The sequence below is a fragment of the Saccopteryx leptura genome, chromosome 1 (assembly GCF_036850995.1).
Source record: "Saccopteryx leptura isolate mSacLep1 chromosome 1, mSacLep1_pri_phased_curated, whole genome shotgun sequence".
NCBI classification, from domain to species: Eukaryota; Metazoa; Chordata; class Mammalia; order Chiroptera; family Emballonuridae; genus Saccopteryx; species Saccopteryx leptura.
Genome location: NC_089503.1, coordinates 252204344 through 252222529, shown reverse-complemented (window position 1 = coordinate 252222529; position 18186 = coordinate 252204344). Strand labels below are relative to the sequence as shown.

The following is an 18186-nucleotide window of genomic DNA, read 5'->3' as shown; positions in this document are numbered from 1 at the left end:
CAGAGAAAGAGAGAGAGAAGGGGGGAGGAGCAGGACGCATCAACTCCCATATGTGCCTTGACCAGGCAAGCCCAGGGTCTCGAACTGGCGACCTCGGCATTTGAAGTTGACACTTTATCCACTGCGCCACCACAGGTCAGGCTACAATTATTTTTAAAAGATTTTTGGGCCTGACCAGGTGGTGGCGCAGTGGATGGAGCATCGGACTGGGATGCGGAAGGACCCAGGTTTGAGACTCCAGGGTCGCCAGCTTAAGCACGGGCTCATCTGGCTTGAGCAAAGAGTTCACCAGCTTAGACCCAGGGTCGCTGGCTCCAGCAGGGGGTTACTTGGTCTGCTGAAGGCCCGCGGTCAAGGCACATATGAGAGAGCAATCAATGAACAGCTAAGAAGTCGCAACGCGCAACGAGAAACTGATGATTGATACTTCTCATCTCTCTCCGTTCCTGTCTGTCTGTCCCTATCTATCTCTGCCTCTGTAAAAAAAAAAAAAAAGATTTTTGGTCCTGGCTGGTGGCTCAGTAGAGCATTGGCCTGGTATATGAATATCCCGGATTTGATTCCTGGTCAGAACATACAAGAGAAGTAACCATCTGCTTCTGTCCCTCACTCTCTCCCCCTTCCCCTCCTACAGCCAGTAACTCGATTGGTTTGTGTATCGACCCAGGAACTGAGGATGGCTCAGCTGGTCTGAGCACATCAGACTCAGGTACTAAAAATAGCTCACTGATTCAAGCATCAGCCCTAGACAAGGGCTACCGGGTGGATCCTGGCTGAGGCACATGCAGGAGTCTCACTACCTCCCCTCCTCTCACTTTAAAAATTTTTCTGGGCCCTGGCCGGTTGGCTCAGTGGTAGAGCGTCGGCCTGGCATGCAGAAGTCCCGGGTTCTATTCCCAGCCAGGGCACACAGGAGAAGCGCCCATCTGCTTCTCCATCCCTCCCCCTCTCCTTCCTCTCTGTCTCTCTCTTCCCCTCTGCAGCCAAGGCTCCATTGGAGCAAAGATGGCCCGGGCACTGGGGATGGCTCCTTGGCCTCTGCCCCAGGCGCTAGAGTGGCTCTGGTCGCAACAGAGCGACACCCCGAAGGGGCAGAGCATAGCCCCCTGGTGGGCAAAGCGTCGCCCCCTGGTGGGCGTGCCGGGTGGATCCCGGTCGGGCACATGCGGGAGTCTGTCTGACTGTCTCTCCCCGTTTCTAGCCTCAGAAAAATACAAAAAAAAAAAAAATTTTTTTCTGAAAACTCATTGCAGTAATCAAGATTATATACACTGCACAGAACAAAAAGGTATAGTAATTATACTTAAATTATACTTACAGTTCTCTGGATGTAACTCGACGTCTCTTTTCCTCCTGTGTGGAGAGAAGAAATAGAAAAAAAAATATTCATTTCAAAAGAAGATCAAAACTAAAAACTTAAGTTAAAGTATTAAGTTAATACACTGGAGCCTGACCAGGTGGTGGCGCAGTGGATAGAGCTTTGGACTGAGATGTGGAAGGACCCAGGTTCGAGACCCCAAGGTCTCCAGCTTGAGTGCGGGCTCATCTGGTTTGAACAAAAGCTCACCAGCTTGGACCCAAGGTCACTGGCTTGAGCAAGGGGTTACTCGGTCTGCTGTAGCCCCGCGGTCAAGGCACATATGAGAAAGCAATCAATGAACAACTAAGGTGTCACAACAAAAAACTGATGATTGATGCTTCTCATCTCTCCATTCCTGTCTATCCCTCTCTCTGACTCTCTCTCTGTCTCTGTAAAAAAAATAAAATTAATTAATTAAAAAATACATTGGATACAATTTTTAAAAAGGGTGGAAAAGGGGGTTCTGAGTGTCGGGAGAAGATATGGGCAACCATCAGTCTGGTACTGACGTGCCCACCCCCTCAAAACACAAGACAGGCCCAGAAGTCAGCCAGCATATATCTGCATACTAGAGATCGTCTAGTGTGGCTATGTAAATGATGATCTTCCACCTTGTGTCAGGAATTCTTTAATATTAGAAAAACCAAAATAGTAATTCAGGATTCACATCAGGGAATGATGATGACAACCTAAATTGGATAGCATCTTTTTTTTTTTAATTTATTGATTTGAGAAGAAGGGAGGAAGAGAGAGACATAGATTTGTTGTTTCACTTATTTATGCATTCATTGGTTGATTCTTGTATGTGCCCTGACTGGGGGATCAAACCAACACCCTTGGCGTACCAGTACAATGCTTGACCCAACTGAGCTACCCAGCCAGAGCAGATACCAGATCTTCTTAAATGAATACCCTAGTACACTAGTTTCCTAAGTAGACAATATTTGCCATCTGCAGGATAGCTGTATTTACGTATCTAAAAGAGTTAAAAACAGCCTGACTTGTGATGGCACAGTGGATAAAGCATCAACCTGGAACGCTGAGGTCACTGGTTCAAAACCCTGGGCTTGCCTGGTCAAGGCACATATGAGAGTTGATGCTTCCTGCTCCTCCCCCTTCTCTCACACTCTCTCTTTCTCTCTCTCTCTGTCTCTCTCCTCTTTCTCTAAAAATGAATGAATGAATTAATTAATTAATTTTAAAAAGTTAAAAACAGCCCTGATTGAATAGCTCAGTTGGTTATAGCATCATCCAGAAACACAGAGGTTGCAGGTTCGATCCCTGGTCATGGCACACACAGGAGCAGCTCAATGTTCCTGTCTCTCTCTCTCCCCCCCTTCCTCTCTCAATAAAATCAATAAATAAAAAAATTGAGTGTAGGATCATAGACATGACCTCAAGGTCGCTGGCTTGAGCAAACGGTCACTTGCTCAACTAGAACTCCTCTGCCCCCCATCAAGGCCCATGTGAGAAAGCAATCAATGAACAACTAAGGTGCTGCAACGAAGAACTGATGCTTTTCATCCCTCTTCCTGCCTCTCTGTCTGTTCCCCTCTCTCTCTCTCAAAAAAAAAAAAAAAAAAAGCCTACTTACTTTTTTTTTTAATTTTTTAATTTTATTCATTTTTAGAAAGGAGAGAGAGAGGGAGAGAGAAAGAGAGAGAGGAGAGAGAGACAGAGAGAGAGAAGGGGGGAGGAGCAGGAAGCATCAACTCCCATATGTGCCTTGACCAGGCAAGCCCAGGGTTTCGAACCGGCGACCTCAGTATTTCCAGGTCGACGCTTTATCCACTGCGCCACCACGGGTCAGGCAAAAAAGCCTATTTAGATAGACCAAATATAAAGTCATGATTATCAGCAAATACAGCAATGTGAAGAAATTTTAAAGAGACAGCCCTACCTGGTCTTTTTCTTCTTCATGGACAGTATCATCGAATTTGGCTCTTTCAGGGTCTTCCTCTGGTTTTCGTTTGGCAGGGCTATCAAACACAGTAAAGCCCACTATTAGCTCAGCCAGACCCTAGATCTCTAATGCAGTGGTAGTTAACCTGGTCCCTACCACCCACTAGCGGGCATTCCAGCTTTCATGGTGGGTGGTAGCAGAGCAACCAAAGTATAAATAAAAAGATAGATTTAACTATAGTAAGTTGTTTTATAAAGATTTATTTTGCCAAACTTGGTGAAAATCTGACATAAAGTATTTGGTAAGTAATTATTATATGCTTTAACTTGCTGTAACTCTGCTTAATAAATTTTATAAAGTAAAGTTACTTCCCTACTTTATAAATCACCATTACTGAGGAACCAGTTAGAAAATTTTACTACTAACAGAGATACAAAAGTGGGCGGTAGGTATAAAAAGGTTGACTACCCCTGCTCTAACGGATGTGGAATGACTTAGATGCCTCCCACCCTCTTTAGGGCAGATTCAAAGCATGGATGCCTTCTTCCCTCCAAGGAGAAGCCCTCATTTTCAGGGTACTGAAAGAGGCTTCAAGCTTAGTATTTCTTTGAGCAATAGGGTTAGAATATCATCATTTTGCAAACGCTATGAAATAGTGAATCTAGATGTTGATCATCGGCTGCTGATATCACAGAAGAGACATTACATGCATCTGTTGGAAGCCTAAAGAGCCATCTATGAGGAAGTCTCAAATCAAAGCTGGAATCCAATCAAGCCTCTAGACCTAACTACCAGATTATAGGAAATGGAGATAAGGAACATATTAACCACCATAAGGATGCAGTCAGCCAGATCTAGAAATCTCTTGGACAAATGATCTAATCTTTTCAAATATATGGCAAGAAAAAAAGAAAGAATCTGTAACTAGAAAGGCTTAAGGAACAAACCAACCAAATACACTTTGTTTGTGATACATGGGGAAATGTCAACCCTGGTTATGTATCCAATAAGGAATTGTTCCACTTAATAAGGCATGAAAATTGTATGTGATGTTTTACCTTTTTAAAAGGAGATGGTTTACTAAATGTTAGCAATTATAGAAAAATATGAATTAAAAATGTGTCAAAAAGAGACCTGGTTGCCTAGAAATCTTTATGAATATTAGATATGTCTGAAATTTGTTTCAAAGTGATCCAGTTGGGGGTACATGGGGGTATATGGAGTTGTAATCCACTTGGACTGTATGGGGATATAGATGAAATGATGGCCAGGAGCCGTTAACTGGTGACACTACTGGATCGTTTACTTAGGGGTTCATTTTACTAACCTCACTAATACATGAAGTTTCTTATAGTAAGAGTAAAAATAGATGAGTTATTCAGAAATGCTGTTCACACAGGGATGTCAAATACAGCATAGGGAATCTAGTCAATAGTATTATATTAACTATGGTGTCAGGTGGGTACTGGAAATATTGGGGGGAACACTTTATAAAGTGTAGGGTTGTCTAAACACTATGCTGTATACCTGAAACTAATACAAAATAATATTTAGTATGAAAAAAATGTGTTCATAAATGTCTAACAAAATTGCACAATGAAAACCGATGCAATGTGGAAAGTCAGAAGTGCTAAATTACATCCTACGAATTCCATAGATATTATACCAAAAAGAGTTGGCCCTTAGAAAATGCAGCTGTCAATTCATTATATACTGACCCCCTTGCAAAATGAGAGGTGATGGTGGTCTGCCTGGTAGTTTGCCTTGTAATCCTGGGGCTAGGTGAGACTTCAGCTATTTAAAGAAAAAAGAAACAAGAAAAAAAGCCACTATGAATAAAAAAGATCACAGCAAAGGTGCAGTTCTTCAGCATCACCAAGTTAATGCAGAGGATTAAGTGTCCTTTGCCTCTTATTCTAATCAACAACTGTCTTGATAAAGTTGGCAATTAGCACCTTCCAGTTTGCTGAACCATTTTACACAGTTCTTATTTGAGGGACCAATTCCTGAACCAGACAAGAAAATAGAACTGTCAAAAAGTGAAGTGGCTGAGAGTTGGACCTGAGCTCAAGTACATGCTCTTTTGTTCATAAAGATTACAGAAGAGAGCAGCCCTGGCCGGTTGGCTCAGCGGTAGAGCATTGGTCCAGCATGTGGAAGTCCCAGGTTCGATTCCCGGCCAGGGTACACAGGAGAGGCACCCATCTGCTTCTCCACCCCTCCTCCTCTCCTTCCTCTCTGTCTCTCTCTTCCCCTCCCACAGCCAAGGCTCCATTGGAGCAAAGTTGGCCCTGGGGCTGAGGACGGCTCCAAGGCCTCCACCTCAGGCACTAGAATGGCTCAGATTGCAGCAGAGCAACATTCCAGAGGGGCTGAGCATCGCCCCCTGGTGGACATGCTGGGTGGATCCCATGCTGGGAGTCTGTCTGTCTGCCCTCACCCCACCCCCACCTTCTCATTTCAGAAAAATAGAAAAAAAAATTTTTTAAATAACAATAACAAAAAAAGATTATAAGAGAACCTTTGACTATAAACTGAAAAAAGTCTTCTAAGAAGGAATGTTTAGCTTAAGTAGGCATATAACAGAAGTAATTACTATCAGTAGTCCCTATTATTTTATACCTCGTAAATTTAGCCATGTTTTGGGATCTAAAGCCCTAGACTTGGTCAAAGACAAAATTTAGATTAGTATACACCTAAATTAATTAGGAAGTATATTTAGTAGTAGAGGTATACACAAGAAACAAATGAGCAAGTACTGCCCAGGAGGACCTATGGCTCCAAGTCTGACTGTCCCTTTCCTTATGTGGTTAACAGTCTCCATCAAGGCCAAATGAGTTAAGGGCTCTTACACTTTGTCTCTCCATCAGACTTGCTTCTCCTGGGTGTGCAAGGTTTGGACATGAGTTTGGACGACTTGTTTTCCTCTGCCATTCTCACTCTGCGGTCCTCACGTGAATGGCTCCCGTTTTCTAGACATCCATTCACTTCCCGAGTAAAAGCATGAGCACCGTTCTCCAAGGACAAATCTTTATTTAAAAGGGATTTGACTTTAGCCAGGTAGCCCTCCTATAGCAGGAAAGGATAATTTAAGTAGCAGTGAATGTAAACAAGTGGCAGTAAGAGAATAAGGAAACACACGTATTTCTTTTATACTTATCAGGTAACAAGGAGTGCTGGGTATTATTCCGCCTCCTGGGTCACAAACAAGCTACACAAGAGGAGACGTTCTCTAGATGTTGGGAAGCTGAAAACTGACTTACCTCTGATAATTCTTCTTTATGTAATTTTGTTTCCAAATCACATAACTGATTTTTTATTTCTGTTTGCAGAAATTCATGCAAGAGATTCAATTTCTCCTTCACACACTCCTAGGAAAGGATATAGGTTTAGAAGTCCCCAAATTCCCAAGCTACTAACTAATGGACTACTATACAAATAATTATGCTGCCTGGTCATATAACAATGACTGAATGGCAGGCAATGCTGACTCTGCCAAAAAAACTTAAGTATTCATAAGACATTTTCATGATATTTCCATTAAGATTATATCACACCAACTCCAGAGTGGTAAAAATGGAAAGATCAGAGGCGAGACAGAGACATATGATGTATTAGAACAAAACTGTGCTTTTGAAAATAGTGTGACCAGGACAAGTTATAGTTTCAGAACTGGTGGTTTAGAACCTAGATTGGGAAACCTGCCAACAAGTTATCAGAAGTCAACTAATATTAGCAACATATTAACACAGCACATTAAACAAGAATATTTCCAAGTTATCTCAAAACTTTATGGGCCCTGACTGGGTGGACCAGCAGATAGAATATCGTACTGTTGTGCCAAGGTCGTGGGTTCAATATCTGGTCAGGGCACATATGAGAAGCAACTAATGAGTGCATAACTAACTGGAACAACAGTTGATACTTCTCTTTCTCTCTCTCCCTTTCTCTCACTCTCTTTCTCTTCCCTTCCCCACACCTATCAAATGGATGGAAAAAAATTTTTTTAATTCTTTTGAAAAAGCTGATTCCACTTAAACTTTTTACAAGCTACAGAGTATCTGTCAAATAGTCACATTTGGTAAAAAAAAAAAATATTTTTCAAATGAAAATTACCTTTTCAGTTAAGCTATTTCTTTCCAAATCTTTGAGCCTGGGGGAAAAAAAGAAAAAAACACTTGTTAAGCAATTTAGTTTACCTGTAAGAATCAGTAGTTTTAAACAACTTTGGAAGTAAATTTAACATACATGAGTGTTAGGAAAAAGATACAATGGTCCCCCCCACCACCATGTCTAGAATGCCTACTATAATGCCCATACATTAAGTCATTTGTGGGCCCTGGCCAGGTAGGGTTGGTTAGAGCATTGTCCCAATACGCCAAGGTCATGGGTTCAATCCCTGGTCAGGGCACATACAAGAATCAACCAATAAATGCATCAAATTCTCCCTCCCCTTCCTCTCTCTCTCTTTCACCCTCTCTAAAGTCAATTAATATTTTGCCCAACCAGTGGTGGCATAGTGAATAGAGCACCAGTCTGGGATGGTGAGGTCCTACGTTTGAAACCCTGAGGTCGCAAGCTTGAGTGTGGAATCATCAACATGATCCTAGTCACTGGCTTGAGCAAGGGGTCACTGGCTTGACTTGCCACCCCAGTAAAGGCACAAGAGAAGCAGTCAATGAACAACTAAGGTGCCACAAATACGAGTTGATGCTTCTCATCTCTCTCAAATAAATAATTTTTAAAAATTTTGTGTCTGTGACAGAGACAGAGAGACAGACAGAGACAGACAGGAAGGGAGAGAGATGAGAAACATCAATTCTTCACTGTGGTTCCTTGGTCTTCTTAGTTATTCATTGATTGCATTTTCATATGTGCCTTGATGGGGGGGCTACAGCAAAACAAATGACCCCTTGCTCAAGCCAGCTACCTTGGTCTTAAGCCAATGACCTTGGGCTTCAAGCCAGCAACCTTTGGGCTCAAGCCAGCAACCTGGGGTCATGTCTATGATCCCATGCTCAGGCCAGCAACCCCACGCTCAAGCTGGTGAGCCCATGCTCAAGCCAAATGAGCCTGCGCTCAAGCCAGCAACCTCAGGGTTTCGAACCTGGGTCCTCTACATGCAAGTCCCACACTCTATCCACTGCACCACCACCAGGTCCCGCTAAAACCATTTTTTAAAAGAAGTCATTTGGCCCTGGCTGGTTGGCTCAGTGGTAAAGCATCGGCCTGGCGTGCGGGAGTCCCGGGTTCGATTCCCAGCCAGGGCACAAAGGAGAAGCGCCCATCTGCTTCTCCACCCCTCCACCTCTCCTTCCTCTCTGTTCTCTCTCTTCCCCTCCCGCAGCCAAGGCTCCATTGGAGCCAAGTTTGCCCGGGCGCTAAGAATGGCTCTGTGGCCTCTGCCTCAGGCACTAGAATGGCTCTGATTGCGGCAGAGCCATGCCCCCAAGATGGGCAGAGCATCGCCCCCTGGTGGGCATGCCGGGTGGATCCCAGTGGGGCGCATGCGGAAGTCTGTCTGACTTTTTCCGTTTCCAACTTCGGGGAAAAAAAAAAAGTCATTTGTGGCAAAGGTTGCAGGTTCAGTTCCTGATCAGGGCATACACAAGAATCAACCAATGAATTCATAAATAAGTGGAACAACAAATTGATGTTTCTCTCTCTCTCTCTCCCTTCCTCTATCTCTAAAAATCAATCAATCAAGAAGTCATCTGTGATTGAAACGAGACCCCTTTTGGAGGGGGTAGTTATTCTGATAATGGTGAGAAATGACACAAGAATTATATAACAGCCCTGGCCGGTTGGCTCAGCGATAGAGCGTCGGCCTAGTGTGCGGAGGACCCGGGTTCGATTCCTGGCCAGGGTACATAGGAGAAGCGCCCATTTGCTTCTCCACCCCTCCACCACACTTTCCTCTCTGTCTCTCTCTTCCTCTCCCGCAGCCAAGGCTCCATTGGAGCAAAGATGGCCCGGGTGCTGGGGATGGCTCTGTGGCCTCTGCCTCAGGCGCTAGAGTGGCTCTGGTCGCAACATGGCGACGCTCAGGATGGGCAGAGCATCGCCCCCTGGTGGGCAGAGCGTCGTCCCATGGTGGGCGTGCCAGGTGGATCCCGGTCGGGCGCATGCGGGAGTCTGTCTGACTGTCTCTCCCTGTTTCCAGCTTCAGAAAAAAAATAAAAATAAAAATAAAAAAAATAAAAATAAAAAAAAAAAGAATTATATAACAGCCTGACCAGGCGGTGGCGCAGTGGATAGAGCGTCAGACTGGGATGCGGAGGACCCAGGTTCGAGACCTTGGTTCGAGACCCCAAGGTCGCCAGCTTGAGCGTGGGCTCATCTGGTTTGAGCAAAGCTCACCAGCTTGGACCCAAGGTCTCTGGCCAGAGCAAGCAGTTTCTCAGTCTGCTGAAGGCCCGCGGTCAAGGCACATATGAGAAAGCAATCAATGAACAACTAAGGTTCATTCCCAACAAAAAAAACTGATGATTGATGCTTCTCATCTCTCTCCATTCCATCTGTCTGTCCCTGTCTATCCCTCTCTCTGACTCTCTGTCTCTGTAAAACAAAAACAAAAAAAAGAATGATATAATATAGGATAGTGTACACTTATATAAATTATACAATTATTATAAACAATACAAAAACAAACTGTTATGTGTACTCACAACTATAAACTTACTTTGCCCACCCATACATATAATTTTAAAAGGTACTGGGAAAGGAAACAGGTCAGAGTTAGGGTCCTTCTGTAAATTAAGTGACTTATAGGTGGTCTTACTCCAGTTGGATCTGAGAAGAGTCAATAAGAGGGTACATCACGGTGTGTTCGGTGTCAGAATGAGTGGGCCAGAGCCACGAGATGAGGTGGGGAAGAGGCAGCTAACATTCCTAAAGACTGGAGTGAGGGGATGGCAGCATTCTAATGAGGAATGTATGAAATAGAAGAATTAAGGCAGCAGGGGAGCCCACACACAGGGGAGATACATCAAGTTAGAAGAGTTTGCTGGCACCCGCCCCAAGAGCTCATTCTTTGGAATATTTGTACCTAATTCAGAAGTGCAGAACCATCATGAGTTTGGCTGGAAAATCATGGTCTGATTTAACTATTGAAGATTAGTATCTTACCTATTTGGAAGGAAGGGAGGAAAAAAAGAACAAAGGAACAAGAACAGACAACACTGAGGAAAGGGAGGTGAGTGAAGAGGCTCTTCCCAGTCTGGGTGCTTACTGTGGGCAGTAGGGCAACAACAGGTCTAACCAGCAGCACGCTCGACAGTCAGTGGAGTGGGAGCACACTAGGCAGGGACCAGGCCTCCATTGTCCCTAGATCCTCCCACCCAGGTCCCACACAGACTAGCCTAAAAGGCGGGAACAGCCTGACCAGGCAGTGGCGCAGTGGATAGAGCGTCAGACTGGGATGCGGAGGACCCAGGTTCGAGACCTCAAGGTCGCCAGCTTGAGTGCAGGCTCATCTGGGGTTTTTTTTGTTTGTTTTAATTTATTTTTTACAGAGACGGAGACTGAGTCAGAGAGAGGGATAGACAGAAACAGACAGACAGGAATGGAGAGAGATGAGAAGCATCAATCATTAGTTTTTCATTGCGTGTCACAACACCTTAGTTGTTCATTGACTGCTTTCTCATACGTGCCTTGACCGCGGGCCTTCAGCAGACTGAGTAACCTCTTGCTTGAGCCAGTGACCTTGGGTTCAAGCTAGTGGGCTTCTTGCTCAAACCAGATGAGCCCATGCTTAAGCTGGTGACCTCGGGGCCTCGAACCTGGGTCCTCCGCATTCCAGTCCGACGCTCTATCCACTGCGCCACCGCCTGGTCAGGCAGCTCATCTGGTTTGAGCAAAAGCTCACCAGCTTGGACCCAAGGTCGCTGGCTCGAGCAAGGGGTTACTCGGTCTGCTGTACCCCACGGTCAAGGTACATATGAGAAAGCAATCAATGAACAACTAAAGTGTCGCAACAAAAAACTTATGATTGATGCTTCTCATCTCTCTCTGTTCCTGTCTATCCTTCTCTCTGACTCTCTGTCTGTGTAAATAAAAAATAAATAAATAAAAAAGGCAGGAACAGAACTATTCCACAGGGCAAGTGTTACAAGCAAAGCCAGGAATGTGAGCAACAGGCTTTGCTGGACCAATTTTAAACAGTGGCTGATGTGAACTCTGCTTCTAGGTTTGATAGCTACTCACATCTGTGGGTATCTAGTATGCCAGGCCCTGTACCAGGCAACGAATTGGGTGGTTGCACACAGGCATTGCCAGGCAGGCTCTCCTGACTTGGGTTGTCAGAAGATCTCTCTGTAGAAAAGACTAAGCAGGCAGCAGATACAGTGGTAGTACAGATGACCCTTAAACAGATTTGAACTGCACAGGTTCGCATATACTTGAATTTTTTTCAGTAAATACTGTAAATGTATTTTATCTTCCTTATGATTTTCTTAATAACATTTTCTTTTCTCTACTTTTACTGTAGGAAAATAGTCATACATATACAACAAAGGTGTTAATTTACTGTTTATGTTATCTATAAGGCTTCCAGTTAACAGTAGCCTCTTAGTAGTTAAGTACAGGAGAGTCAAAAGTTATATGTTGAGCCTGACCAGGCGGTGGCGCAATGGATAGAGCATCGGACTGGGATGCGGAAGGACCCAGGTTCGAGACCCCGAGGTCGCCAGCTTGAGCGCGGCGGCTTATCTGGTTTGAGCAAAAGCTCACCGTCTTGGATCCAAGGTCGCTGGCTTGAGCAAAGGGTTACTCGGTCTGCTGAAGGCCCACAGTCAAGGCACATATGAGAAAGCAATCAACGAACAACTAAGGTGTCACAAAGCACAATGAAAAACTAATGATTGATGCTTCTTATCTCTCCGTTTCTGTCTATCTCTCTCTCTCTCTCTCTCTCTCTCTGTTAAAAAAAAAAAAAAGAAAGCTTAAAAAAAAAGTTATATGTTAAATTTTCAACTGAGGGGGGCTGGCACCCCTAACCCCTATGTTGTTCAAGGGTCAACTGTATATATCGCCTCCAGAAGCTGAGAAAGACCTTCATCATAGAGCCAGCAAGAGAAGAGGAACCGCCTGACCTGTGGTGGCGCAGTGGATAAAGAGTCGACCTGGAAATGCTGAGGTTGCCGGTTCGAAACCCTGGGCTTGCCTGGTCAAGGCACATATGGGAGTTGATGCTTCCAGCTCCTCCCCCCTGTCTGTCTCTCTCTCCCTCTCTCTCTCCTCTCTAAAAAAAAAAAAAAGAAAATTAAAAAAAAAAAAAAAAAAAAAGAGAAGAGGAACCGCAGTCTTATAACCACAAGGAACTGAATTCTACCTGGAAGAGTAGAAAACAGATTTTCCCCTAAAGCCTCCAGAAAGGAATGTAGCCTGCTGACACTTTGATTTTAATCTAGTGAGACTCATACCAGATTTATGACCTACAGAACAACAAGACAATAAATCTGTTTTACTTAAGCCACTACAACTGTGGTAATTTGTTATGGTGGCAATTGAAAACGAGTGTCAGAAATTCAGAACTCTTTGGTGGGAAAAAGGAGAGTAAACGGGCTTTGAGTTTTAGAAGTGATGTTTCAGTGAACAGTAGCTAGAAATTCAAACTGGCTCTCCAGATAGGTACCAAAACTGGAGGTATCTATCTCCAGTGGGCACCCCAACTGCTGAAAGTAGAAGTCCCATGACTGGAAAAGATAAGGGTTCAAGAATGAAAAAGGGGAAATCAGGGAAGAGGTTCCCTGGTAGTAGACAGCAACACAAAAGCCAAGAATACAAAGAATTAAGACGCATATACTGAGTTAAAAGAAGAAAGTCACCTCAACCCTAAAGAAAAAATGCCTAAATAAAGTAGGAGGTGACAGCTGTCACAAAAGCTAAGGTGGCAGCAGAAAGAGCAAGTACAGACCACTCTACAAGAAGCCAAGCAAAGATAAAGTTTGGAATAAGCAGGCATATACATCATCTCTACAACATATACACTGCTACATTAATACCTGCCTTAGTGGCCCTAGCTGGTTGGCTCAGTAGATATAGCATCAGCCCGGTGTATGGATGTCCCAGGTTTGATTCCTGTTCAGGGCACACAAGAAAAACAACCATCTGCTTCTCTCCCCTACCTTCCCCACTTCTCTACCTCTTCCCCTCCTGCAGCCAGTGGCTCAACTAGTTCAAGCCTCAGCCCAGATAGCTCAGTTGATCCAAGCGTCATCCTCAGGTGCTGAGGATAGCTGGGCTGATTCGAGCATTGGCCCCAGAAGGGGGTTACTGGGTGGATCCTGGTCGGGACACATGCAGGAGTCTGCCTCAGTATCTCCCCTCCTCTCAAAAATAAAAAAAGAAACACTTGCCCTAGAATAAGATCTGCATGTTAGTACTTTAAATTATGCTCCCCTAATGGAATTGAAATATACAGCTGACCACATAAGCACTGTAGAAGGTTTCTATGCAGGTGCTGCCCTACCATGTTTACATCTGTCAGTTCTGTTAGTATTCAAAATGCCCTGGTAGAACAGGCACCTCCATTCCATTTTACAGATAAAGCCCAGAGGGTTAGCCTCACGGGTGGCAAGCGGCAGGGTGGGATTTGCACCCCAGTGGTTTGTACCTCTAAAATCTTACTGCAGGGGAGAACTAGAAAAGATAAGTTAGTTTTTCCCTATTCAATACCTACTCAGCAGGAGCCATAGAACTATTTAAGAACTTCAAGACCTGCCTGACCAGGCGGTGGTGTAGTGGATAGAGCCTCGGACTGGGATGCGGAGGACCCAGGTTCGAGACCCCGAGGTCGCCAGCTTGAGCGTGGGCTCATCTGGTTTGAGCAAAAAAAAAAGTTCACCAGCTTGAACCCAAGGTCGCTGGCTCCAGCAAGGGGTTACTCAGTCTGCTGTAGGCCCCCGGTCAAGGCACATATGAGAAAGCAATCAATGAACAACTAAAGTGCCACAACGAAAAACTGATGATTGACGCTTCTCATCTCTCTCCGTTCCTGTCTGTCCCTGTCTATCCCTCTCTCTGACTCTCTGTAAAAAAACAAAACAAAAAACCTTCAAGACCCAGCTTAATCTAATCACAGAATAAATAGCAGATAAGAAAGCTGTCATAATTACAAAGGCCAATCAGAGTTGTGCGAAGGTTGCTAGAATCATGTGTAAACCCAGGCTTCATTAAAGGGGAAAGTTTGGCATGCAAGCATTTGAGAGCACCAACCAAGCTGCAGATACAATGAATAAGGGAAACCTCAGACAGCAAATTAAATCCAGGGTTGCTAAGTACACTAACAGAATTCAACAACATTCTCAGATGTGGGGGAAGCCGGCTGACTTTTCTGAGCACAATCTTAAGGATGAAGGGACAAGAGAGTGGAGCCTAGCCTCACATCAGTCACTCTGCATGGTCCCAGGCCCTGAAAACCTAAAACAAAGCCCTGCATGACTTGTGAGAAGAGCACAAGATGACTCAGGCAAGTGGAGAGGAATTCTGGACTTCAGGCCAAGTGTACTAGGCAGTGGGGGTAGAGGGATGAAAGGTGAGGAGGAAAATCATTGGATCCAACTTATGTGGCAAGAGGGTCAGTTTCCACTTACAGAAAACAGACTTGAGTGGTGTAAGAAAGACAAGTGGAAGACTATCACTTTTTCTGTACAAATGACTACGGCTTGGTCTGAATAAGAAAAATCCAGTGGAAAATGTGGCCTGTCCTGAAAGGCATGCTTTTTAGAAGACTTAGGGTAAACAATACTTCAGTAAAGAAGTTAAAGACTTAAAAGCCCAAACACTGAAAATACTTTCTAGTCTCATTACATATGTAATGGACTAATCATATGCGCATTTGAAAGAAGCTGCCATATAAACAAAAGTTAGCAAAAGTAACAGAAATGCATAAAGACCAGGGCTAACTGTTGCTCAGAGTATTCTAATGGACTTAGGTTCCTGTCACACAATAGATTACTTGTCTCTAATTTTCGTAAATCAAGAAGAGTTATGGCTGCATTTACAAATCTAAGTTTAAAGGAGTGTTGAACACCGTGTTTGTGTGTATTCTGCAAACTAAAATTCAAAATGTAAGAAAACTACTGAGGATCTCATAAGCTGACAAATTACATGTCTACCACATGTTCTAAAGCAAAAATCTAAAACTGTGAACCTACAGTAGGCAATTCTAGTTCAAAGTAATATGGAACCTAGCCCTGACCAGATAGCTCAGTTGGTTAGAGCAGTGGTCCCCAACGTTTTTTGGGCCACGGACTGGTTTAATGTCAGAAAATATTTTCATGGACCGGCCTTTAGGGTGGGACGGATAAATGTATCACGAGACAAGCGTCAAGAGTATGTCTTACTTAGACGAATGTAACAGAGGGAATCTGGTCATTTTTTAAAAATAAAACATCGTTCAGACTTAAATATAAATAAAACGGAAATAATGTAAGTTATTTATTCTTTCTCTGCGGACCGGTACCGGTCTGCGGCCCAGGGGTTGGGGACCACTGGGTTAGAGCATCATCCCAAAGCACTGAAGTTGCTGGTTCGATCCCCAGTCAGGACAGATGGATGCTCCTGTCTCTCTCTCTCTCCCATCCTCTCTCTAAAATCAATAAAACATTAAAAAAAAAAAAGTAATATGAAACTTAGAGTAAATGGCAGACTGTAACACTCACCTAACTTTCAAATTTAGCTAAACAAAATAGTGGTCTGGCTCAATAAAACCAGAGCCAGTGAGATTAGCTAATACAATGCTAACATGTGTCCAGCACAGTCTCATTGACTCCAATACCACTCTACAATACATATTAATAACCCTAGACTACAGCTGTAGCTTGTTTATACTTGCCCAAGGTTATAAGCAAGCCAGTAGAGTTCTACCATCAGAGTAAAGGCCAGGCCCCAACATCTCTAACATCAGGAAGCCTGAAACTGACTATCCTATTTCCATTTAAGTCATGTTATATCTTGGGGGGGCATAGAGATGCAAATTATTCAACAACACACCCCCTCTAACTGTACTTAGAAAGTGGTTGGAACTTTAAACACTTAGTAAGGAGACCTAAATACGCCCTACACACACACTCTCCACCCTCAAAGGCCTAAAATCAGAATTGGCCAGGCACAACCATAGGAAATAAGCATAGAAAAATAGGGAAATGGCAAAGTCAAGTTCACTTCCGATTAGAAGTGTTTGGGTCTGGACAAATCCTGTGACTAGTGTTTCAAGTGAGGTGAGCAAGTTTTCAGGAGTGAAATTGGTGCCATCACGAAGAAGCGGGGGCCCAACAGTCTTGCCACTCAGCCATGTGCACAGAATTGCTATAACCATCCCCGACATTAGCCGCGGCGCCTCACTCCGCCCAATCCCCAGACACATGCTAGAAACTGCAGCCAGCCCTCTCTAGCAAGGTTTCCTTGATTGATGCTCAAGGCACACAGATTTAATAGAAAAGCCCATTCAGTCTTCATGCTGCCTGGGCCCTGGCCCTTATTGCATGGCAAAAGTTTCTTCCAGAATACAGTTTCCCCAGCAGTTGGGAGATGGAGGGAGCCCCCAAGAAAGTCTCGCAAACCTGGGCCGGCCACACCGAAGCCCCGATCGGCGACGTCCGTCTCTGGTGGTCGCCATCGGGATGTTGGTCCAGGAATGCCAAGGGCGTCCACTGAAACAACCCCAGGGATAAGGCCGGCCAGCCCCCCTGACCCCCAGCAGCGGGCACCGGAAGTGGAGGCCAAAGTGCCCGAACAAGTGGTGTCCTGAGGCCGCGGGCTGCCCACTTCCTGTGCGACCAAGCGACCAAGTTGGAAGCAGAAGCCGGTCTTGCGACTGTCCCAGGGAAGAGATCCCTGAAGCGAACTCAGAACTTGCTCTACTTTGAGGTCAGAGGAGACCCCAAGTTTCTAGTCACGAGGGAACTGTGAGGGCCCTTGGCCCATTTTGGCGCCAAACGGCCAGGGACGCGCGCGACCGGAAGTCCCACCCAGTCCCGCGCCAACCGCCGCCGCCGCGCCATTGTACGCATGCGCGCCCGTCTGTCAGCCGCAGCTAAAGGCTACCCAAAGGGAAAGCAACCCCTCCACCCCCAGCTCCATGCCACTCCACGGAGTTCGCGGTCCCCTGTGGCACCTACCGCCTGCGGACATCATCGGGCAGTGAGAACGCCCGGGAGCCCACCGCAGGCACCCGGGCCGGGGCAGTGCGGGCAGGCATCTTGGAAGCTGCAGCAGAGGTGTCCCCAGCACAGGCAGCTCTGGCTTTTCGCGCGGAAACCGACAGGGAGGGGCAGCCAGCGGAGGTGGCGCGTACCATCTGGGCCCGGGCGTGGGGGAAGGCAGGACATACCACACTGCGAGAGCCTGTACCAAGTGCGGGTAGATAGGGTGGAACTAGCCGTTTGCAAAGTGTGCGCATGCGCAAGGCTGGTGCGCACCCCTGCATGGAGCAATGGGCTTGTCCAAGATCCACCTTTTTCTTGCTGTAAGCTTTGCCTAAGAGTCATTCATTCATTCTTTCCAGCATGCTGGAGAAAAAAGGGAGGATCCCCACGGGTTTCAAGTGTGTAGGCCTTAAGTTCAAATTCTCAGTCCCACCCCACCCCCAAGCTATTAATTAGCTCACTATAAAGACCTTGGGTAGGCCATTTGGACCAAGCCTTTATTTCCTCATCTGTAAAGAGGGGCAAATAGTACACACTCCAGAAAATCTTTAGGATGCATAAAATATGTAACTAGCACCAAGAATCTTGCAGTTTAGGGAGACCTAGGCCACTTACACAGCCTATGTGTTTTTAAAAAGACTAGAACTTGAGCAAAGGACAGTCTTCAACAAATGCTGTTGGGAAACTGGATATTCTCATAGAAAATAAGGAAGTTGGACCCTTATCTTATAAAAGTTAACTCAGAATGGATCCAAGACCTAAATATAAGGCCT

General features: G+C 45.0%; 1 protein-coding gene across 2 annotated transcripts in view; it reads right to left on the bottom strand.

Moving 5' to 3' along the window:
• The window catches only part of DNMT1 (DNA methyltransferase 1), a 54431-nt gene extending 36892 nt beyond the window's left edge, over positions 1-17539 (bottom strand). Inside the window, exons 1-7 of one of the 2 annotated variants that reach the window (XM_066346747.1) lie at positions 17387-17539; positions 7380-7416; positions 6527-6634; positions 6116-6332; positions 4982-5057; positions 3261-3339; positions 1319-1353 (exon numbers count right to left, since the gene is read on the bottom strand). In XM_066346747.1, the coding sequence (XP_066202844.1) occupies positions 1319-1353; positions 3261-3339; positions 4982-5057; positions 6116-6332; positions 6527-6634; positions 7380-7416; positions 17387-17466 (632 nt within the window). In that variant the 5' untranslated portion in view covers positions 17467-17539. Of the gene's footprint in view, positions 1-1318; positions 1354-3260; positions 3340-4981; positions 5058-6115; positions 6333-6526; positions 6635-7379; positions 7417-16828; positions 17196-17386 lie in introns of those variants that run through there. The other variant, XM_066346748.1, reaches the window with a different exon arrangement.
• Positions 17540-18186: the final 647 nt, after the last annotated feature.